We start from the raw sequence: 25,414 nt of genomic DNA, 5'->3' as shown, positions 1-25,414 counted from the left end.
TTTTTGTTTGATCCATTGCATTTTTATCTAAATTTTAAGGTCAGCTTTTTAATTTCTGAAAGATCAGTACTTGGATTTTTTATAGGAACTGTATTAAACTTATAGAGTAATTTGAAGAGAATTGCCATGCTAATAATACTATCTTTCAATCTGTGAACCTGAGATGTCTTTTCACTTATTTAGGTTTTTCTTAGTTTATTTTAGCAATGTCTTATAGCTTTCTGTGTATAAGACCTACACTTCTTTTGGAAATTATTTCCAAGTATTTTACTCTGTGATGCTATTTTCAATGAAATTATTTTTATTGATTTCATTTTCAAATGGTTCACTATGTTGTATACAAATGCAAGTGATTTTTATATCCAACTATATCCGGCATCCTCAATGAACCCCTTTATAGGCTCTAATAAATTTTTTACTAGATTCTTTTGGACATTCATGTCCTCTCCAAACATAAATAATGCTAAGTTTTCCTTTCTCTTTTGAATACCTTTTATTTCATTTTCTTGATAGTTTCCTTGGTTAGAATCTCCAATACAACATTGAATGAGAGTGGCAGAAGCAGACATGCTTGTCTCTCTCCTTATCTTAGGAAAAAAGTTGCCACTGTTTTACTATTAAGTATGATATTAGAAACCTTGAATTTTTATGTTGGATGAGGCCCTACAAATTATGTAGCTGGTCTTGCCTCATAAGCAAAGACACAGATGAGGTGAGTATCAAAAGATAAGCAGAAATTCTCCAGCAGGTGAGGAGGAAGAGCAAGAATAACATGCACAATATCACAATATATTCTGAACCTCAAAGTGCTTCTGTAGCTGGCGTGTGGAGCCAAGTGAAATGTGAAGGAAGCAAGTTGGAGAGGAAGGAAGATCAGACTGTGGCAGGCTTGTTGACTTCTTATCAAGGTGCTTTGATTTTGCTCTGTAACTTTTTAAACCTAGAATGCTATTATATTTGACATACAACGGGATGAAGAGAAATGAGACTAAAAATGAAAGAGAAATTCATGGATTCCCACAATATTTGAATCTAAATCTTATCTGCTTTACCTTACAATCATCAAAATATTTGTGCAACTGAGAATGTTTTCTTTCTCTTGTTATTTTTTTTAATGGAAAACCTTTAACAATAAAAAAATATGTGTTGAACATCTAGATTTTAAAACCAGGCTAGCAAAGTTTACTATTACAGTTTGTGGAAAACATATTGTATTTGTGATAGCCTGGAGAATTGGAATAAATGATCTTTTAATAGTAAAGAAAAATGTGTCCCAGAACATGTCATTAGTTAATTTACTTGTTGGTATCAGGAATTCTAGAATATTCTGCATTTGCCTCTTACTAACAACCCCATCCATGTTTGTTAGTTTTCACACTTTAGCAAAATTACAAGATAATCCCCCTTTTCTCCTTTCCTTCTTTCTTTCTTCCCTTTTTCTTCCTCTCTACTTCCCTTTCTTTCCTTTTATCTTTATTTTTCAATTAATTAACTAATTAATTTATAATTTACTCAATGTTAATTTTGGGCCTGAAGAGATGAACTAGTGTGTAACAGATATCTGTCACAAGTGACCAAAGTAAAGCTGAGGCAGCCATATCTCAGAACAGCATGGTGCACTGTCATTAGCCCACAAACCAGTTTGTAGAATGGCCATCTACAAATAGGTCATTACTGAGGCCTTCATTAAGAGACCTACAGCTTCTGATGTGTCCATGGTAATGTTTAATGAATAGTGCTTTGTTGTACTAGTTCAGGTTGGAATGGGTTGGACATACCGGAGTTAGAATTCGTGATTAAGTTTAGAGAAAGAGTAATAACCAAACGAGCTGAATCCCAGGAGTCAGGTGAATCACAGCCATTCATTGCTTGGTCACATATGGCTATAAATTCCTAGTCAATTCCCTGGACTCACAGATAGAGAAAGAGATGGGCCATTTGAGAGAAAACACCTCAATTTTTCTGCAAATTATATAATACTAAATCCATGTCATTAAACAAATGATTCTAACCCTTTTTTTTCATTGCTTTTATTGGATTTCAAAGTTCAGTACACATTCAAATTATTCAATTTTGATAACATTTTTACGATCAACTGTCCTACTTTTGAAATGGAAAGCTCAGCTGGCCATGTTCCCTGTTAAGTTTAAGAAGCTTTTATCATTTAAATAAATTAAACTTTCCAGCATGGGTTCTGCAGAACATAATGAAGCACAGAGAAGAAAAGCTTAAATGAAATAAACCTCTTTGCTGATAGAAACAGCACAGGCTATTATGCATGCTACCAATAAATGTGTAGCCGGAACCATAGCCTAATTCTTGATTTTTCTTTTATAATTTTGTCCTTAATTTTTATGGTGTTCAACCACAATGTTTTTTGTCATTGGACAAAAGGACAGATGCAGAGTAGAAGTACAAGGTGTCTAAGTGATTAATACTATGGAAAAAACCAAATATTAGATAGATTTATATTTTTATTTTCATTTTTTACATAGTTTAATTCATACATGTTGAATTTGATCTCAGATCCTTTCACATTTTAAAAAATATTTCTTTGTAGGTTTTTTTTAAAAGTTTGCTTTCTGGAGAAGTCACCATTTCCTTGTAATGGAAACTAATCTCTATGGTCTATGTCATAAATTAATAGGAAAGTATTTACTTTCTGTACAACATATTGCCCATAAAAGATGGAAATGGGTTATGACAAATCTTATTTTTGAGTTCTTCCAATGGCCAAAGAGTAGCATGAAGAATTTTTTATCTTAATAAAAATACACTATTTCAGAGTTTTGCTGAATAAACTTTATCAATCTTTCCATTATATCATTAAGTTGAGGCATTTTATTGTTGCCATGATAAAGTTAAAGGCAGAAAGTACTTCTTAAAAGGAAACATTCAGCAGAATTAATTCGAGAATGCTGGAAAGGTAATGTAGGATAATTACCATAGAAATGTAGTTTCCTTTGTAATAAAAATCCACCACTATTCAAAATTGGAGTGCAGGCTCATAAAATTATCTTCAAAACTAGGAGATTTCATAGGGAGGATGTATTGCATATAGTATTTTTGAAATACAGTGAATTACTTAAATTGGGATCCTTGAGGTTTTATTTTCTTATTTGTTAGACAATGCATTCTTTTAATTTAAAACATAAAGCTACCATACTTTGCATTTAACATATGGATCAACTGTTAGTGGCACTTCTATGGGTTAATTTTTAAATCTCATGAATATGATAAAAATCACCTCTTCATTTTTAGGTCATTTTTCATTTTAGTGCCTACATTCTCTTATCTTACATTATAAACTGTGGTATTGTTACCTTGAGAAGCAACAGAATGCGATGATTAAGACTGCTTAGAATCTAATTCCTTGGATTTGTATTCTGGGTACTTGTTAGTTGGGTGATATGAGACAAACCACTTAAAATCTCTGTGCCACCATTTGTTCCCTGGTAATGTGAGAATAGTAAGACCTGTCACTTACAGTAGTTATGAGAGTTAAAGGAGAAAACACACGTGTGGGAGTGGCCACTTTGTTACATAGAAAATTTTTATAACTATTTCTCAGCAAATCATTTCCATTAATAGTCAAAAATAATAAAAATGAATTTAATTCATAAGACTCCATCCAATCTAAGAGTTGTTTTTAAATTTACTTCTAGCTTTAAAACCTGGCTGAAGTACCAAAAGTAGTTGAACCAATCTGAGTGTTATTGTTTTCAACTGGCTCCAATTCAAACGGTATGCATAGTGTAGGAAATTTCCTCATAGCTCTCTCTTCCCTATCCTCCCTCTGGAGAAGCTTCTGCATTCCCTGGACTCAGGGGTATCTGAGAATGTATTCTCAGTAAGTTCCAAATATTATTTGGATAGTCTGCATCTAATCTGACTTTCCTGTGTTTCAAGACCCTGCTCTCCTCCACTGACAGTTTGGAATGGATGCTTTTTTTTCCAAATGTGAAGGATACTCTCAGTTACTACATCACATCAAGGATCTGTCTGTCCTAGGCTAAGCATGTATCTATTTTAAAAAATATTCAGAGGTGAGTTGGGTGGGGGAGATGGACAGTCATTTACATTAGGACCCTCCCTCCTGTCTCTTCAAAGAACTGAAAGTGAGAGTCTTTGCCCTGACAGCGAAGGAAGGTGAAATAGGAGAAGTGTTTGTTTCCATGTTTTAGTCTGTCTGATCCCAAAGAGTGTTGATATCTTGAAGGCTTAGTCCATACTCTGTTTACTTGTAAAGGATAAATATGTTAGCCCTTTGAAAGATTTCTAATTACACTGTTGGAGCTTTGATGTCAGCCTTTGAGACTAATATTATATCTTTTAAAGAGACCCAATTTCATGTGATATTAGAGGGGGAAACATAGGTTGGCCTTTACAGTCATTGAAATTAGAGAATATTTATTTGAAAACATACTATCATTTATAAGTATTATCATTTGAATTGATTGCATCAGCCTCAATTTAGAAAATGTTTGACTTAGAAGGATTACTACCTCCCTGGCTTTTCTGTTAACAGTGACCGTCATTAGTGTTAGTATCTGGTGTAAAATCCATGGATATTTGTTACTCCTGGAAGCTGTAGAACCTTTGAAAGGTGACATAAGTTGTTTTAAGTAGAAATTATTTTGTGAGAGTTCAAGGAAAGGGAGCTAATGTATTTTGAGTGTCTGTTACGGGTAAGGGCTATGTGTTTCACATGTGTTCTACTCTAACCACCAGCCTCGAGAGGGTCACAGAGGTAAGTAATCTCGCTTGAGTTATACAATTGTCTGATTCTGAAAGTGCTTTACCTAATAGAACTCCATTTAAAACCTTCCATACAGCTTTCACCTGTAGTTACTCTTTCTTTCAGGCATCAGCAAAAATCTTACACTTCCAAAACTTACTTCTAACTAATAATTTCTCCTGTAGCCAATATTTTAAATTTTGATATAATTATCTTAAGTTTTTCCCAAATACTTAAAAAATACCTGTTCAATAAAGTCAAGTTTATTTATTTTTGGACATCCATCCAACCTCTCATATATTATACACTTAATTTATACTTAATATACCATCTTGGAATTTGAAACGTCCAACCTCCAATTTAAGTGAAAATGTTACACAGACATTTTTACTTTTGTTTAAATATTTTAGCGATGAGAGTTTATGTGTTTTTGAAACAACTTAATTATTATATAACAGTTTGAAATGAAGTCTGTATATTGAGCTGGTATTTGCCTTCCAGAAACTTTTAATCACAGATTCTAATTCTGCCTCTTCAGAAACATGAATAACTTAATATCCCGGTGAACCCATATATTATGCTGGTAAATTGTCTGAATTTTAATAATTTTGTATTGTGAAATTTTACTATCTGACCCTTAAATAGAGGATGGTATAAAATGTTTTGAATCATATTTACATGGGAAAATATAAGAGAAAATAAAAATAAAAATGTATTAAGGAAAAATGTAATGAATATATATGTCTATTAGAAGCAAAGTACCTCTATTCATCTATGTATCTATGAAAATTTAAGGAATATATATATTCATCTGTCTATTCATCCTCTATTCATCTATCTATGAAAATTTAAGGTATACACACACACACACACACACACACACACAAGCCCCTTTATTCACTTTTCTCAACTGCAATCTCCCTGTGATATGTGAGGAAATAGAACTAAGTAAGTAGTCAATGTTCATATGTTGGGTTTTAAGTATACTAGATACGGCATTTGGATATTTTTTCCCTTCAGTAATGATTCTATTGTATATTCAAGGGTTTCCTTTGTAAAACAAAACACATCCAGTATGCTATAAATTCACCTGATTTTGTAATCACGGTCTGACTCTCCCATTCCACAGATCATTTTCAGAAAAATCAGTGATGTGAAGAAGGAGGAAGAGGAGCGCCTCAGGCAGAAGAACGAGGTGACTCTTAGCATCCCCGTGGACCACCCAGTCAGAAAGCTCTTCCAGAAGTTTAAGCAGCAGAAGGAGCTGCGCAATCAGGGCTCAACACAGAGTGACCCTGAAAGGAACCAGCTCCAGGTAGAAAGTCGCTCCTTACAGAATGGAGCGTCCATCACTGGCACCAGCGTGGTGACTGTGTCACAGATCACTCCCATTCAGACATCGCTGGCCTATGTGAAAACCAGTGAATCCCTCAAACCGAACAACCGCAATGCTATGGAGCTAAAGCCCAATGGCGGTGGTGACCAGAAATGTCTCAAAGTCAACAGCCCCATAAGAATGAAAAATGGAAATGGGAAAGGGTGGCTGCGGCTCAAGAACAACATGGGAGCCCCGGAGGAGAAAAAGGAAGACTGGAATAATGTCACAAAAGCTGAGTCCATGGGGCTCTTATCAGAAGATCCCAAGGGCAGTGACTCAGAGAATAGTGTGACCAAAAACCCATTAAGGAAAACAGATTCTTGTGACAGTGGAATTACAAAAAGTGACCTTCGTTTGGATAAGGCTGGTGAGGCCCGAAGTCCACTAGAGCACAGTCCCATTCAAGCTGATGCCAAGCACCCCTTTTATCCCATCCCCGAGCAGGCCTTACAGACCACACTGCAGGAAGTCAAACATGAACTCAAGGAGGACATTCAGATGCTAAGCTGCAGAATGACTGCCCTCGAAAAGCAGGTGGCAGAAATTTTAAAAATACTGTCAGAAAAAAGTGTACCCCAGACCTCTTCTCCTAAATCCCAGATGCCACTCCAAGTACCTCCCCAAATACCATGTCAGGATATTTTTAGTGTTTCAAGGCCTGAGTCCCCTGAATCTGATAAAGATGAAATCCACTTTTAATATATATATATATACATATATATTTGTTAATATATTTAAAAACAGTATATACATCTATATACATATATGTGTATATACAGTATATACATATATATTTTCACTTGCTTTCAATACGATGAACACAATATGGATTTTGATATGTACATATTGCATGTCCAGCTGGATTCTGGCCTGCCAAAGAAGACGATTATTAAAAACATAGATATTGCTTGTATATTATGCAGTTGACTGCATGCACACTTTACATTTATTTATAATCACTATTGTATAATAAGAAAGTATGATTTTTGTTATCTAAGGCAATGTAATATTTGAAGAATCAGGGTCCAACCTGCCAATGTTGCCATGACAAATTTGATCTCAGGCTAAGTATATCAAGCTGTCATTTCTTCGCTCTTCTGTTAAGTTAAAATTATAGATTAACACCAAGGAAGATTCAGCTTTTTAAGCTGTTAGTACCATTTTCTGATCTCTTTCCCTGGGATATTTTTCTGTAACTTAGTGTTAGGTTACTTTCCCCTACAGGCAATGTTTGCTCCATTTTAATGACTGTTTTGTTGCCCATGTCAGATAGCAATGTGGGATATTGAGAACTTATTGCTATGGGCTGTGTGCATGAATTGCATTTTCACTCAAATATACCTCTCCTTCTTTGACATTATACTTAGATAGTAATCCTTAGTTCTGAGGTAAGGAAATCCCTACTCCTCCTGTCTTGGAGAATAGCTGCCATCTTGTCAGCTGACATTATCAATACCATAAATATTCAACTCTTAATATAGTGTATAGTATTATAGAAATATTGCACCACAGGGTATAAGGGCCTTTTACCAATTCATGTTAGAGATGCCAATTTTCCAAATGGGATGAATGTTCTACATTTGTATTTCCAAAACTTGTTCAATGGTGAATTGAAAGGCTCTTAGCAAAGAAACACATACAAAAAATTTAAATTATCACATCAAAATTTTAACTGTTATAATATGGAATTTTTAAAAAGACTGTAAACAGGCACGTTTGCAGCATATCTGTAACTTTAAAAGATTGAAAAGGCAGGCACAGGATTGTTGACACATGATTCCTATTGTTCATAGAGCTGTTACATGAAACATAACAAACCAATCAACCATGAAGGAGATTTTAAGTTACTTCACTCAGATCATTATTTTTCCATGATTTTATTTTGGTTACGATTTTCTAAAGCTTATTTTGCACAGAGTTCTACTGCTGAACTTCTTCTGAGTTGGTACAATAGACTACCGTGGCTCAGGCAGATACATTTATGAAAGGGTAAGTCAAGACTGAGTTGTTTCAGAGTCTTCTGGGTAATAAATCCTCTTCTTAGAAAGTGCCTATTATCAACCAAAAAAGAAATTACAAAGAATTGTGTTGTCTGTAGTTAGTCTCATCAATCATATGCATTCAGAATAAATATACATTCATTTCTAAAAACACAGGAGAATTGACTAAAGTATATTTTATGAAATTGTTCAGAGAGGCATACTTTTCAAATGGTGCATCAATGACACTGAATATTGGAAGTGGGGGAGTCGGTGTTTGTATCAACTTGAAAGTACACACATAGCAGTAATTTGTATATTATCGGATCATCTGTAAATATACATTAACATACAAAAGATGCCAAATTCAAATGAAATATTTTGGTCTATTATACCCATTTTTATGAGCTTTTCTGTCTTTCAGTATCTCCAACCAAACTCACCCAAATAGAAAGATGAGTTATCATAATCAGACTGGAGAAGTACAAAATGGTACTTTATTCTATTTTAAAATTTCTATTTGAACTTGTGAACATGCCTAGAAGTTGTGCCTTTCTAGGAGTCTAGGAACATACTGTGTACTGTGGGTTCCATTTTCCTTTTCCTTGTGCACATAGCTTCCCTTGGTCACAGTGGAACTTTTCAGGGGGCCATGTTGCCATGCTATGCTACATTATCTACCTATCATAGATATGAGAATGAAATAATTATGGCTTATAAAGTAATTATGGAAATCAGTCTTGAAATTGGAGGATTTTTTTTTTATAGTGAGGATGGTACCTTTTATTGATCTGTGTTGAATTTCAGGGCATTTCCTTGTTTGTTCAAGTCAAGTTTGGCTAAGGTTTTTAAAGGGGAATGAGTAGTGAAACAATCTGAGTATAGAAATTGTTAGCTTAACTTTAATCATGTACTTCAGAAATAACCATGTAAAGCTATATGAGAATGACTGTGAAGCAGTAGGCTGGTGTGAGGGTGCAGTTCATACCTTTGCATAGGAGGGGTGCAAATATTTGCTGTGTCCTGACAGGGACTCAAGAGTCTTACCTAGTTGACCTATAATATTAGCTGTGATGCACTCTCTACCTAAATATATTCATATATGTAGTAAGGAATATAATGGTTTTGAACTATGCTGGGCTGTCGATAAGCAGGAAGGGTTAATTGTTTATTTAGGGTGCAGTGTTCACAGTATTCTTTTGCAGACATCCCTGCTCTCTACATGCATGATGTGATGTGGTCCTGAATGCAGTCTGTTCTTTTCAGTGGAGACACACACATTTAGCAAACACTGTATATAGAGTAGTCTTTCTGGTTCCCAGATTTCACAATTCTTCTCATAGAATTTACTCAGATTTGGATGAAGGGTAGACACCTGCTGTAATACATGCAATCATGATGCATTCATGTTCTGTATTTCAACCAGTGTATTGTGGAAGCTCTTTGGGGGACCAGATGACTGCATGTTTTCTTCTTACACTGTACAGATATTCTTGGTGAATCCAGAATACATTTTTTTACTATTACACTGCTGAACAAAGTACTAATAGGAATAAATGGATATATATATTTAAATTCTAAACATTTTCCAAGGCAACATATACATCGTCAATACTTTTCTATGCTATTATTAGACTATAAGATCAGATGCTATATCCAGGACAGGTGGTTGTAACACAAGAGCAAAAGTCAAATAGAAATGGAAATATGAGCAAGTTTTATCCATCTGTATCAGGCAGGACAGCATTGCACTAAACATGATCTAAAAGATGGAAGAGCTTGCAATAAAGGTAAACAGAAACACACAGGGTAGATGACAATGGCAAAGCTCCTAGTGTCCCACATTGGCATGAATGATACTTAAAATGATTCAGTCATGGTGGTTGAATGCAGACTCTTACTTCATTGTTAAAGTGGAAAATTTCTATTATGAACTAATTCTGTCTCACATTAAGAATAGGAGTACAAATGTCCTGAGTATCAGGGGAAAAAGGCACACAGCTTTATAAAGATCAGAAGACAGATGATTTGACAGTTTGGAGTTTTAAACTGCTGCTGGGACAAATAATCTGCTCCTGTAGTATCCAGCACTTCAATGGGAATATTAATGATGATAACTAATTAAAATGTCATTTAAAAAATTAACCCAATTGGAGCCCAGATGCAAATCACATTTTCTCTTAAATTTAAGGAGATTTGTTCATATGTGAGATCTGATCTATTTGATGTTCAATTTTGAATAAGCAAAAAATTTTTTGAAAGCTTTTAATAAAATTAGTCTGCAGAGAAGTGGCTGTTTTGAAGTATGCAGTGGCTGATACTTGTGAAATTATTTGTCCTATTTCTAATGAATTCTGCTATCTTGTACCATTTTTATCTTTATGATGTTTTCTCTGAGTCTGTTTTCCAAAATTTCATGTAGGTAAATTTGAATGTATGTATCATACATGGATAATTCTAAAATATGAATACTTTGTAATTATGTGAATGTTGTACTTTAATATTTGTTTATTAGATATACGAGTATTGCTATTGTGGTTTTTATGGAAAACAGGTGGAGAAAGATTTTTTAAAAAACACTCTAGGATGAGTAAGTTTTGTGTCAGATTTCTGAATGTACTTTTGTCACAATCTAGCAGGGTAATTTAGGGCAAGTTAACTGTTTTCAGAGTGCTCAATGTTTCAATTTCCTGAATGAATATTGAAATAAAATCAGAACTGATCCCTTCTTACATCAAGACATTATTAGGTCAATGGAAAGTCATTCTTCTCTCAGATGAAAATCATAGTAAGACAAATTAGCCTTTTTCTTTTCTTTCTTTCATAGCATATCAGCCTTGATGTGCTCTCTATCTAAATATTCTAGGTTTTATAGAAAAGTTTCTGGTCAGAGGTTGTTGGCAAGAAGCATAGGCTGCTATGTAATTATTAGTCAGTTGCATGTGAGCGTAAGACTTGTTAATTAACTGGGAATTTAGAAATACTAACCAAATAAACATGGAGAAAATGACGAGCTTTTGAGGGTAGGAAGAACAACAGACAAAGGTCCACCTAATCATATTGCTCAGGAGTTATTTTCAATTTTGTGAGTAGAAGTGTGCAAATTATAAGTATTTAAGGTAGGGAGTATCCTTTAACTTCTTGCATAAATATAATTATGATACATGAGCCACATGGATCAGTGTTCTTATAACAAAATTTTTAATTATGAGAGAATCGTTTTTGATGGCCCATTGATTTTTCAATGTATAACTTGAACTAAAAAAAATAATAAATAAGTTAAATAAGGAAAAACCATTTGAACAGCATTTGAAAATCATAAGATCTTGTCCTAGGTGATAGTATTTTAATATAGAAAGTTATATAATTATTAACATTGGTAGTTTAAATTAACTATTTTTTATTTTTGAAAACAAGATTCATTTTGTTAGTTTGTTCATTCTGAAAAGGTAACCTTGTATCCTAAAGGATACACTCAAACTATTATCACTACAGTTGTTTATGAACCTTTGGGAAAAGAACAAGCACATAGAAACAAAAGGAAAAAATTTGTGTTCTGGAAAGGATATTTACAGGTAGATCTCTCATTGGATTTTGCTAATCTTTTTATCAAACTAGAGTTGAAAAATGTTTATTACAAATCAAGAATTAGGTATGTTTTGAAAGTGCACATAATCGCCCAAGTTAAAAAAGGATTACTTTTAAATGCCTTATATTTTTGTGAAGTAGAATTAAAGGGGGTTTAAGAGGACTGCTTATCACTGACCTTGACTTTTTACTATCCACTGTAATCCTATTTATTTGCTAAATGACTGGTAACATTTATATTGTTATCCACTCTTGTATGCCCCTGGCATTACAACTTACAGTTGTTCTACATATGTATTCTACACATATGTAAATAAATAATTTCAATCAACATGATCTCAGTGTAAACTTTGTGCTTGCAGCCTAAATGTTGTTAGCAGTTTGTAGAACAAAAACTCTTAAGACCATGACACCACATTTATTTCTTTAGAGAGGTGAGAAAGATTAATTTGACATTATAGAAAATATACATCTTATCTTGTTCTGGGGAAAACAATCTGAGAAACAAATCTATGGAGCTACACAATCAGGATGAAAACAGGTATTCAGGTTTTAAATAGATTGCTAATGTTAGGCTATATGGACTCATGGGTTTCCAAATTAGAATTTGCATATCCTCGTTTGGGACAAATCTACAAAAGTAACCGTAGTGGAGGTTTTAGTTGCATGTAGATATAAACATGGTTATTGGCAATCTTTATGGATGTAATCAGGTCTTCTCTCGTGTGTTTATGTAGATTTTTAAAAGTTGTTTTATCTTAGCTTTACTGTTGCGCAATGCTTTATGTTACTTCTATAGATTGTTCTGTTTAAGTGTGTACAGCCTTCTTAGTGAGAAGAATTAGCTTAAGTTTGGATCTGTTGTTAGCTGTAAAAATTTGTGGACATGGAACAATAAAGGGACAATTGAACAGAAACAAAAATCATAACATCCCCATTTCTTTAGTTACAGCATATTTTCTTCAGTGGTATATCACTGTGCAAAAGGAAAGGATGAATTAATCTGCATTTTACCAGTGTCAGAATCTTTAAATATTTAAATAAATATGAATTACTAAAAACTCAAGCCTAGGACTTGAAAAAGAAATAAATTCAATTTATATACGCTGCATAAATTCTTTAGTATCAATTTGTGTTATCTTTTAGAAAAGAGTTCTTACATGAGAGGTTTTCAGTCCTCAAAAGTAAACTGTGAAAAAGGCAGTGTTGCCAATGACCTTACAGACCCACCCTTATTAAAAGAGACGCATAGTCAGGCTTTCCATACCTCTCTCTCGTGAAATTTAGATCTTCAATATTTTCTCAAGCTTCATTTACTCGCAAAAATTAATGACCCATAAGTTTAATATTAATTAGTATTTATATTCTTTTTGGCATTTGCATTCACCTTTTTTTCTATTTAAGTAATACATTTATTTTTTCCAAATTTACAGCTTCTCATCTCCTGGATTTTACCAACAATTTTCATTTGGAATTTTCAGAACTAAAGAACTGGATACTAAAAACAATGACTTTGCTTTTAATTCTCTTCCTGAAAGTATGAGTTTAACATTTAAAAAATCAATAGACTTTTATTATTAAGACAGATCCTTTCTTTAAATTTCAGTGTTTTTAAAAATTTTTTCCTCAAACCCCTGAAACAAAGAGACTTAAAACAGTTTTTCCCTCCCTCTAGATCCATTTCTATGTTGGAAATAATGACAATAAGTATTTATGAAATTCTCAATTGTGATCATTTTGTTTTCATTATAAAGGAATTTAATATATAGCTTCTATAATTTTGAAAATATATGATATTTCAAAGATTACAGTGAAAATCAGTTTGGAGCCGTAACGTTTTAAAGGATGAGAAATACTAAAAAAATAACATTCTTTATTAACAATGTAATTTATTCAATGAGTATATCTAATTATATCCAACAAATCAATTTGTGAAATACTGCCCATGTTAATTATTACTAATAACTTTAATCTTCAAAACATTTTACACAAAATAATTTATTCTCAGCCATCTGGTGAGAACAGAGAATGTTTCTCACCCAAGTTCAAAGGCTGCTGAAACTCTATGTAGTTCTCTCACCATATCCTTTTTTGCCCTTTTCCAGCTCTCAGAACACTTAGACACACAAACAAAGCATCTCTTTCCACATACTGTTCAGCAGGTAACTTTTTCATTATTTATAGGGTATTTAATTTATTAAATTGCATGATAGAATCTGAAAGTGTTTGAAAAATTAACAAAATAGATAAGCATATGTTGACATACTTGTTTACATGCTGCTAGAATTTGTACTTGATCATACAGTGTATCATAGTTACTTTTCTTGTTGCTGAGACAAAATACCCAACACCCAAAGTTAAGGGAGGAAAGGTTTATTTGGCTTATAGTTGGTAGGGGTTTCAGTCCATAGTTGGCTGGCTTCAAGAAGGAGTGGCATGGAAGACAGGCATCGCAAAGGAGAAACAGTTCATGGCGAGTAGAAAGTACCAAAGCAAGAAAGGGGTAACCACAGATCTTTCTACCTCTTATATCTTATCCAGGCTACTTAGGTTCCAGATCCAGCCACCTCTGAAAAACCCCCATCTATAACTGCATGAGGCTTTGGAGGGACATCTAGACACAAGCCAAAATGCAGTCTAATTAAAATTTTGAGTCATGTTCTATAGGGAAGAGGGGCATGAACTAAAATGTTTTAATGCCCACTAAGTATTCCATGTCAAGATTTTCTCTTGATTTTTTAAGATAAGATCTATACATCTGCATGCTTTGTGAGGGTCAAGGATATGGGGTCTTTGGACTGGGAATCAGGAACATTGTTGCAGACAAAGGCTGAGAGAAGACTGAGAAGAAACTTTTTGCTTGTTTATTCTTAGGGTTGGAATTAAACTTAAGGTTAACTAAGCTCATATTTATTCGATGTTCAGTATACTAATCACTTCATTTGTATCATCAAATTTAATTCTTGTAACAATCCTGTGAAGAAATAGTTAAGGAACTTGTCCAGGATAGCAATTCCTAATTAATAACTAATAAGTGGTGAAGCTGAGATTGTAACTCGGGCAGTAAGACCTTATAAAAAATGCATTTCTTCATAGAATACTGACATTGTAAAGGACATATCATTTAAACACTAATTCTAAGTCTCTTAAGTCACTGTGTCTTTAAAAGCCTGTTAAATCAAAATAATTTTTAAAACTTATACTCAATAATACAAATGCAAATGTTTGGTTTCTTCAGGATATTTCAGAATAAATAAATGGCAGAGGTTGAAATTTTAACAGTTATAAGTAAAAAGTTCCCAGTTCTACAATGGAATTTTCCTTTAGTTCTTCCAGTAGTTGAAAGGTAGTACTGGAGGTAAATTACCAAATGTGATTATAAGAAGCAAATGTGACATACAATCACAGGTAACAATAGTTTTCTTCCAGTTAAATTTTAATGTGAAGAGATAATGCATGATACTTATGGAAAGCAAAAGATATTTAGAATTTTTTCTGTAATTTTTATTTTTAATATTAAGATTTGGATGAGACTCCAGAAAGACTTTATTTTTAATTTTGTTTTTGACTCATTGAGCTGTAAGTAAATTATTCAGATTTTTTTATTGATTACACAGATGTTGGCTTCTTGGTCAGACTACTATTAAATGCATTATCCAAATGAACTATTTCTGTTTAGCATGACAATTTCTGTTCCTATTTCCAAATTTAATGATCTTATTTTATGTATATTTACTTTAGAGAAATTAATTCTTTCCAATAAAAAATGCTAATTTCTAAGATGTGATTTACGTGGTCTACCCTTCGGGATGTTGAAAGCAAATATCTTGAGATAATGAATAAAAAAGAAAGAAGGAAGGAAGGGAAGGCAGGAAGGCAGAAAGAAAAAAGAAAAAGAAAGAATAAAGGAAAAACAGAGGCAAGAAGCAACATATTACCACATTATACGCTAGGCTTTTCAATTGGAACTTCTTGTTTTTACTTTATTGATAGCAGAGCCAGAGGAAACCATGAAAAGGGGCATCCTACTTTCTTTGAAATAACTATGAGGGGCCTCAGTGACACTATCTAAAGCTTTTCATGGTTACTCTCACTTCCATTCCCAATTCTACATTATCACTGCATTCTTATTTAAATGAGGTCATGACTTGTACTATTTGCTGAAGTATTTGGCCAAAGAACAGCTGATTAAAATTGTAGTATGGTTGGCCAGAGTTATAACTGAGGGAAAGGTAGAAAAGGGAGGCGATAGTAGTTATTGGTTTTTCTGTGTCTTTTTCATAGTTTTTGCTTGTTTCTTTATAATACATGGTCATCAACTTGCCTAAGATTTTAATGAAATATAAGGAAGCAGTTTGAAAGCTTGTCAAATGTTGGGCCTTTTTAAAAAATAAGTGAGTGTTGTCCTACTGACCAAAAAGTTGAGGACTTCTAGTTCTGATCTAGAATCCCAGGTCCCTAAGCACTTGGGGGGTTGGGCTGCATCTTGAATGAGTAAAGTTAAGAGGATCTGACCACTTTTTAACGTTAATTATCAACTGTTGACTGAACAGTCAAGACCAAAATATCCACCTAGATACCTGAATAAACCAGATTGAATATTCATAATAACTGCTTTCAGTAATTCAATGCCAAATGTTTTATCCCAATTCTCAACTAAATCTTCTTTGACAAAATAAAATTTAACCACTTCTTTCTGTGGTCAGACTCTACCTTGAGTTAGGGAAATTAGATTTCGTGACAAAAGCAATATAAAGATTATTTTTGAGGACAGAGCTGATGTTGTGTTGGATTCCTCATCCACTCCCCAACTTTTCTGATTAAAATATGTGGAAGAGATTCCTGATAGGGACAAGATTGAGCAAACAGGAAGAGTACCTAGCTAGTAAACTATGGCAAATCACAACATTCATTTTTAATTCCATATTAGGAAAAGTTTGGTACATGTGAGTCTTTAATATGGGTATCTTACGTCACAGATGTGAATTGTTAACATACACAAAATCCAAATGTACTTTCATTTGAAATGAAGATTATTTAGCATATTTCATCTCTAGAAGAATTAGTGGCAAGCATTGCTTTTTTTATCCCTGTAGGAATGTTTTCATGTGATTCTCACGATCCTTTATCAGAGAGGTTTTAGGCATGATGTCCGCTCACATCTCCTTAGGGTTGGCTTCCCTGGCACCTGCCACCAAGCAGCCCCTGCATACCTTAGGACGTACTCATATCTGAGGGAAGGGGGAACACACATCTACATGAACAGATTTCTCATAATATCACACTGGAATTGGAAAATGGTTTAGAATCATTTCTACTCTGAAACATCCTTTGGGGTTATTGAAAGAACAATGACTTCTAGAAGTGCTCAGTACCATAGTACAAGTTAAAATGTGCATATTTGTGATATACTGAAAACTGTAGATTTATTTTTATCCTATGTTCTAGTGATTTTATTTACACTAGTTGCATCATTTTGTATACTAAAATGTAAATTCCTGTGTATAACACTGATGTTACTATGGTAACTTATTTTTGCAAATTCTTAAATGTTTTTGCCACTACAATCATATTTGTGAGAATTTGAAAATCCTAAAACTGCCTCTTCATATAAGAGTTAATTTACTGGAAATATTTGATTCATGTATTGACCAAGGAAATAATGCAAAAATTTCATGTGAGATATTCAATACCATTATGCTAAGTAGTACTTGAGTGCAGTTTTTAAAATCTGATTCATGCTAAGCAGATCATTTTTTCTACTTAGACCAAGATATTGCAACATGTGATTAGAAATTTTGTATGTATTGTTGACTTATCACCTGATTGCCAAGAGGTTGTGTGAAGATATTTTAAATTTGTGATTTTAGCATTAATTCTGGAATACTTATGATCAACATTCAATTGCAGTTGGAAAGTTTGTGGTGATTACCAATTTACTTAAAGTTTGTTCTCAAGAAATAATGATTTTTAAAAAATGAATTGGCAGGTGGAAGTTTCTAACCCAAAAGAATTCTGGGTTTCAGCACAATAAACTGTATTTCATCAGGGAGGATTGACTTTTTCACACTTTATTTAAATGTGGATATTTTTTCATGATATGGAATAAAATGTGCATTTTATGGAACTTGCTTGAATTGGGTTTTTGTTGGAAATTGCTGTTTTTAATTTGGTTAATGAAAAGCTTCCCAACACAACAATACAAGGGAATGGGTTTAGGGAAAAGCCTTTTGATTAGTAGCTTTGCTGATGTTATCTTAAATTTTCACATTTTTTCCTCTGATAAATTGTATGGGTGTGGTATAAGTAAAACAATGAAATAGTGTCATTTCAAAAGTTAAAATTTTAAGCCCCAGCCATAAATTTGTTTAAATTAGAAGATACTTCATAGATGATAATGATTAGATCTAAATAGAATTTTGGAGAAATTTTTATTTTAAAGGGAAATTTCTTGCAATGTTTCTCAACATGTAAAATCCTATCAACATGGAAAACATTCTTAAAATCCTGTCATCTGGCTTTACTCTAAGGTATACAAGGAACAAACAAATACTTCTCATTTTTTGAAAAAATTATAGGTGATTTTTGTCAATAAATCCTTTTATTAAAAAGTAAGAGGTGAATAATTTAGGAAGACTATAACGTAAGAATTATGTTATTTTCCCTAATTAAGTAAATACAAGTTTAAGGGATGATTTTTTTGGACATCTCAGAAGAGTTAGTCATATCTTTTTAGTTGTTCTCCAAAATTATATTTTGATTGTATGAATTGTATGAAATAAAACTTTGTCTTTGCATTAGTGAAGGATTCCACATTCAGCTCTCAATTATACATGGATCGATGATATAATAATCACATACAACTAAATAGATCATCAGAATGCCAGATACTTTCTACACAAAGTAAGAGTAACTAAAAGTTTTGTAATTTTTTTCTTATACATGCATATACATCCACAATACACTGAACAACAGATTATGAGCTTTCCTTGTAAGTTCTGTAGTAATAGCTTTAAAAATTACTAATATTCACACCATGATTAAAAAAAAAACCCAGAAACTTCTGCCCAGGTGATGTGTTCTCCTGGAATTGTAAATGAAGAAAACACATTTTAACCTTTCCACCCTCAACATTATAGTCAGCATGCTTCTGTTCCCAGCAAGCAAGAAGGTCTTTGCTTTGTGATATATTGTAAATACCAGTTTTCCTGTACTGTGAGGTATATTTTGTTTAATCTAGGCAAATCAGCACAGTATGCTTTAATTTGATTAAATAAGGATGTTCCTTAGTTGAGCAACTCAGAATCAGCTTTTTACAGCTAGAAAGGACATTGAGAAATAATAAACAAAAGAAGTGGAGACGATAAATAATTCTCCAGTTATATGCATAATTAGGAGAGGACAAATATTAAAATTTGGTTATGTTGACACTGTCCAGTGCTTTTTTCCACTGAAACCATGCCCGCAGGCTTTTCCACAGTGTCACACCCACACACTTTAACTAATGCTACTGTAATGGCATTAGTCTCGTGTTTTTGCTGAAAGGATAGTTTTAAATTGATACAGTTATCTCACAAAAGGTGTGCTCTCTCTGTTTAATATCAAGATCGTTATTTAGAATCCTAAACCCACAGGTTGCTCTGTCTGGATAAGGCTACATATTGGACCAGAGTTAAAGGACACCAAGAAAAGATTGGATGTTGACTGCCCCATCACTACTGAGCAGAAGCTGGAACTTCTGGGTATCTTGTCGTATGGAGGCACCAAACATAGCTTTCTGTTTTGCTTAATTCCACTGTACTCTGGTTCCCACATTTAATTCTTTCACTGTGTGTGTGTGTGTGTGTGTGTGTGTGTGTGTGTATCTTTATTGGGAGATGACATTCTCCTTGGTTCTTAAAATTCCCTAAGACTATTCTCATGAAAGAGAAATGGGTATCTGTGTTCAGTTTATGCATAACAGTGTTTAGTATGGTCAGTGGCTGGTGGGAAGTGCTAGCGTGTTGTCATTTGCATCATTCAGTCCATCAGCAAGCATTACTTCCTTGTATTATTTATTCTAGGCACACCATACTGATCCAATTCAGCTGTGCCTAAGGTGCGGACCTTAGAAGTATGGATGTGGTAGGAGACCAACAGCCTGAATCTTGAAATTCCTCATGCTTAGTGCTCCTTGAGCTATTCACTGATTGACAGGTGTGCTGGCAACAATAACTGAGATTCAGAGACAAAGGGAAATATTAGGTCTTTCATGCCTTCTTTAAGTTTCCATGTTCTCTATTCTTAACACCTGTCATGGCTTAGATCCAAAATGTACTCTGAGGAGGTAGGTCCTGATAGGATATTGTTTACTGGAGTGTGACTTGAAAGGGTGTTCTTGTTCTCCCCCTCCTCCATTCTTCTCTCTCTGCTACCTGCCATGGGTTGAGCAGCATTCCTCTACCATGTCCTTCTGCCATGTTGTCTCTGCCTTGGAGCCAGCCAAGCATGGACTGAATCCACTAAACCTGTGAGCCAAAATAAACCTTTCCTCTTTTAGGTTGCAAGTGTTGGATATTTTGTCCCAGTGATTGGAAAGTGACTAATATAACACCCTGCCCCAAATCTTAGGCATTTGAGAATGAAGGGAAGGCAGATTTTCAGAGCCCTGGGTGTCTCATTGCTGCAAGATTATGCTCTTTCTTCTTCTCTGTAGTTTTCCACTCTGCTGTAAGCAGGACCAGATAAAGAAACGCTCAGCAGGTGCTGCTGAGATGCTAGCTCTGTGGCTCCCTGCCTGACAGAGGAGAAAAAGGAGGACTAAAGTAAGTTATCCAACAATCACCATAACCTCCTGACAGGAAGGGAGGGGAGCAGTTTTGCCTTTCAGGACGTCAGCAGCAAATAAAAAACTTCCATGCTCACGGACCCACCAAGTGCCTCTCTCTTCATCTTTTCTCTGCTAGTGTCTATTTTTTTGTATAACATAAAATAGGTTGGGGACAGATCCAGTAAGGTAGTAGCAGTGAAAGTGCTTTGAAAAATACAGTGGGTTATACAAAGCTTGATATTCTCTCTATTTGTCGTTGTTTTTCACAGTATTCAAGAGTAGATTCCAGAACTTATGGAGAAGGGACCATAAATATTAGTAACACACTGACACCCAGCTTCTAGTGAAGTTCCAAATTTTGTCACCTAAATATATAGAGAATTGGACAAGTTCAAAGTTTGTTCAGACAAAAACCTGAGAACTTTTCTTTCCCCATCAACAACAAAGGCAAACACAAACACTGCATGCTCTCTCTTTCTCTACCACACTGAAGGAAATAAATACTTTTTAAAATCCCATTAATATATGAGTTATACAAACATATAGCTCTAATTTCATTAATCTGAAAGTTAAGTGCAAATTCTCTATAGAGCAATCTACTTAACTTTTTCATGTTCAGAGTTGTCAATATCAAGCTGTTTCACAGACTTGGATTGGGATATTGTTGGGGTTTGCTCTGATTAAAATGCAAAGAAATGCAACAAATTCTCAAAGTTCATCCTACAGCACTAGCCAGATCACTAGATGCTGTGTTAATTTAGGACTCTGACCTGAATTATTTAGGTCCAAGTAAGGGTATAATCTGAGTTGACAATTTGAGGTGCTTATCCCTAACAAAACTCAAGAATCACACTTCAATACCTGCAGCTTCATGAGAACTGCCTATCTTTGACACCCCATGGGCTGTCTTTCCCAGAACTGTATCTATTGTGATTTTTGTTCTTTTATTGTTTTATTGAATTGACTTTGATCTAGAACCAAGATTTTTTATGTATGTTTTGTATTTATGGATGGTTGCTTAGATGGATAGATAGGTGAATAGAATTAGCCACTATTTGTCAGATGAGTCCTAGATACTTTCAGTGCTCCATACAGTGCCACGTATAATGCTCCCGTATAATGCTCTGGGTGATTATCGTCCTTTCTTAACCTCATATAGCTACAAAGTATCAGAAAAAGTTTTCCAATTCAGATATCTGACTCCCAAATCAAGTTTTTATTTGCTTCACTGTGATCCTCAGACTTTCATTAGATACCTAGTTTTTAATGTCAACACTTACAGAAATAAAATAAATGTTAAAATTATTTTTTGCTGAAAATTATCTGAATACAGAATTTCAGGATTTGCCTTGTGCTGAGGTTCCTATGATATCAAAATACCAAGATAGACCTTCATGAATGTTCTACCTAGAGAGAGTATTTCAATTACAGTATCACCTTGATTTTGTCATTGCATAATGGCCTATGTAACAAAGCCCCACAAGGAGCCCTGAAGTCAGTCAGTGTCAGACACTCTGGTAGTGTAAATACAAGAGTCTTAAAGGAAATGATCCTGTTTTCTTCTTCCTTCATACCTCCCCTCTGTGTCTAGAAATATGCACAGTAGCCAGCACATTTGCTACAATTAAAATGCATTTCTGATTTGAAAAGCACAAACACAACAAACTCAAGCAGGAAGGATCTACCTACTACTACGGTTTCACTTTGAGTTCAAGATAAATGAGACATCATAAAACCCAGCTACCTGAGAATGTGCACTACAGGTCCTTGAATTTCATGTGCTGCCTTAGTATCTTTGTGCCTCACAATCCAGAGCTGTAACTTCCAGTTCAGCATAACCCTTCCAGAATAGTTTTATCTTTTGCATTTCATAGTTAAGAATTCCTATATTTATACTAGATTCTTTCATGTGAAGTTTGTAAGTTAAAAAAATGGATATGTTCTTAACTTTTATTTTAGAATAATTTGCTCAACAGTCAAATGACTCTTATAAGTTTCCCTCAAGTTACAAATCAGCCTTTTATGATAGTATTCAGTCAGTTACAGCTTAAATTGTAGGACTCTAATAAATGTGGGCAAACTGTCTTCTCTGAGCTCATTACAGTCATTTCAAAAGAGAGACTCCATGGCTTAATTGTGGCCAAATTCTTGCCTTGGCTTGTCATGTCTCCCTTTTCACTTGTGCACAGGTCTGATTAATTCCTTACATAGTCTTTAGAAGGAATATTTGCAGTGCAAAACCTCATTGAGAAACCTGCTCATGTCCATGTCTCCATTGCTACTATCATTGTGAATCTGCCTGAATGTGATGGTTCCTACATAATTACACACACATACACACACACATACTTCCCATTCACATGAGTGAAGTAAGCTTTCAATAAATAATCCCAACTACTCAGCTACTACCGTCATTTCTTTGTGAAAAAGGGTATTTTTTTTTAAACTGTATATCCTTTTATTAGTACATTTTAGGTGTACAATATAATGACATTCATCATTGGAAATCGGCACCTTTACATAATCTCTTTGGCTCTTATTTTTTCCCCATTCCCCTGCCCTCCCTTCAAACCCCTCCATCCCTTGCTATTTACAAAGACTTTGTTCCCATTTTTTCATTTTCTCATATTAATTCCACTACCTGCTTTATTTTCCCTTACCCCTCAACCTTCCCCTTCCCCTTTGTCCCTTTTCTTCCTATTTCACATTATCTATTATACATTTTAGTCCTTATTTACACTTTCAGTTTCTCACACTAGAGGAACTATTCGGTATTTACACGTGTGTCCTATTTATTTCACATTAGAGTATTGCCTCATTGTGCATCCATTTAGCAATAAATGTCTCTAATTTCTCATTTTTTATGGCTGAGTAGTACTCCATTTTATTAAAAAACCCCACATTTTCTTTATCCAGTCTCCAGTTGATGGGCACTTGGGCTGCTTCCAAGCTTTAGCTATTAAAAACTGTGCTGCTATGAACATGGGTGCACATAAATCACCGTGGTATGATTCTTTTAATTCTTTGGGGAAGATACCCAGCAGGGGAATAGCTGGGTCAAACGGAACTTCCAGTCCTAGTTCTTTGAGGTATCCCCATTCTGATTTCCACAGTGGTTGCATCAGTCTACACTCCCACCAGCAGTGGAGCAGTGTTCCTCTTTGACCACAACCCTGCCAGCATTTGTTATTGGTTGATTTCTTGATAGCAGCCATTCTTTCTGGTGTGAGGTGAAATCTCAGTGTTGTTTTCACTTGCATCTCTCGAATGACCAGTGATGTTGAACATTTTTTCATATGTTTATTTGCTATTTCTACTTCTTTGTCTGAGAAATGTCTGTTCATGTCAGATGCTCATTTTTGGATTGGGTCTTTAAATTTGGGAGGTCTGATTTTTTAAAGTTCTTTATAGATTCAAGATAGTAGACCTTTGTCTGAGGAAGAGCAGGTGAAAATTTTTTCCCACATTGTGGGTTGTCCCTTCACACTGCTGGTGGTGTCTCTTGCTGTGCAGAAGCTTTTAAGTAAGAAGAGATCCCACTTGTTGATTGTTTGTGCTAGTTCATGGGCAACTGAGGTTTTGTTCATAAAATCTTTTCCTACACCAATGTCTTTAAGAGTTCTACCTAAACTCTGTTCCAGTCAGTTCAGTGTTTCTGTTTTACTGTTTAGATCTTTAATCCATTTTGATTTTAGTTGAGTGCATGGTAAGAGGTATAGGTCTAGTTTTAGAATTGGGCAAGTTGAAACCCAGTTTCTCCAGTACCATTTATTAAAGAGGTTATCTTTCCTCCAGTGAGGGTGTTTGGCTCCTTTGTCAAAGATGAGGTGGCTGAGTATGTCTGGCGTTGTATCTGCATCTTCTAATCTGTTCCACTGGTCCTCAGGTCTGTTTCTTTGCCAGTACCATGCTGTTTTGATCACAGTAGCTTTGTAGTATAGTTGCAGGTTGGGGATTGTGATACCCCCTGCCATGTCTCTGTTACCTAGAATTGCTTTTGCTATTCTGGGTTTCTTCTTGTTCCAAATGAATTTTTGGATTGTTTTCTCAAGGTCCATGAAGTATGCTGCTGAGATTTCAATTGGGATTGCATTGAATCTATATAGCAGTTTTGGAAGTATGGCCATTTTCACTATGTTGATCCTTCCTACCCAGGAGCAAGGTATGTCTTTCCATTTTCTGATATCAGCTTCAATCTCTCTTTTCAAAGTACTATAGTTTTTAGAGAAGAGGTCTTTGATTTCTTTTGTTAGGTTGATTCCTAGATATTTCAGTTTTTTGGATGCTATTTTGAAAGGAATTGTTTGCCCTATTTCTCTCTCAGTGAGTCTGCTTTTCTTGTAGAGGAAAGTTATTAATTTTCTGTGTTGAACTTGTATCCAGCTACTTGACCAAATTGGTTATTAAATCTAGAAAACTTTTGGTGGAGTTCTTGGGGTTTTCTACATAGAGTATCATGTCATCTGCAAATAATGACAATTTGATTTCCTCATTTCCTATTTTTATTCCTTTTATTTCTTTCTCTTGTCTAATTGCCATGGCTAATGATTCCAAAACTATATTGAACAGGTGTGGTGATAGTGGACATCCTTGTCTTGTTCCTGATTTTAGTGTGAAGGATTTCAGTTTTTGACCGTTTAGTATGACACTGGCTGTTGGTTTTTCACAGATGACTTTTATCAGATTGAGGTAGAGACCATCCATTCCAGTTTTTCATAGGATTTATATCATAAACACGTGTTGGATTTTCTCAAATGCTTTTTGTGCATCTATTGAGATAATCATGTGGTTGTTCTCCTTGGCTCTATTGATGTAGTGTATTAGATTTACTGATTTCCAAATGTTGAATCATCCCTGCATTCCTGGGATGAATTCCACTTGGTCAGAGTGTATGATCTTCTTGATGATCTTCTGCATTCCAT

At 34.4% G+C, this 25,414-nt stretch overlaps 1 protein-coding gene across 1 annotated transcript in view; it reads left to right on the top strand.

The window, feature by feature from the left end:
- Kcnh5 (potassium voltage-gated channel subfamily H member 5) overlaps positions 1–24,419 on the top strand; it is a 393,245-nt gene extending 368,826 nt beyond the window's left edge. The window contains exon 11 of the mRNA XM_004837427.3: positions 5,868–24,419. Within this exon, the coding sequence (XP_004837484.1) occupies positions 5,868–6,815 (948 nt within the window). The 3' untranslated portion in view covers positions 6,816–24,419. The remainder of the gene's footprint in view (positions 1–5,867) is intronic.
- The last annotated feature ends 995 nt before the right edge of the window (positions 24,420–25,414 follow it).

The sequence above is a fragment of the Heterocephalus glaber genome, unplaced genomic scaffold (genome assembly GCF_053883595.1).
Source record: "Heterocephalus glaber isolate CG9 unplaced genomic scaffold, H.glaber_assembly_v1.0 deba00001608, whole genome shotgun sequence".
NCBI lineage: Eukaryota > Metazoa > Chordata > Mammalia > Rodentia > Bathyergidae > Heterocephalus > Heterocephalus glaber.
This window is presented reverse-complemented; position numbering and strand designations above follow the sequence as displayed.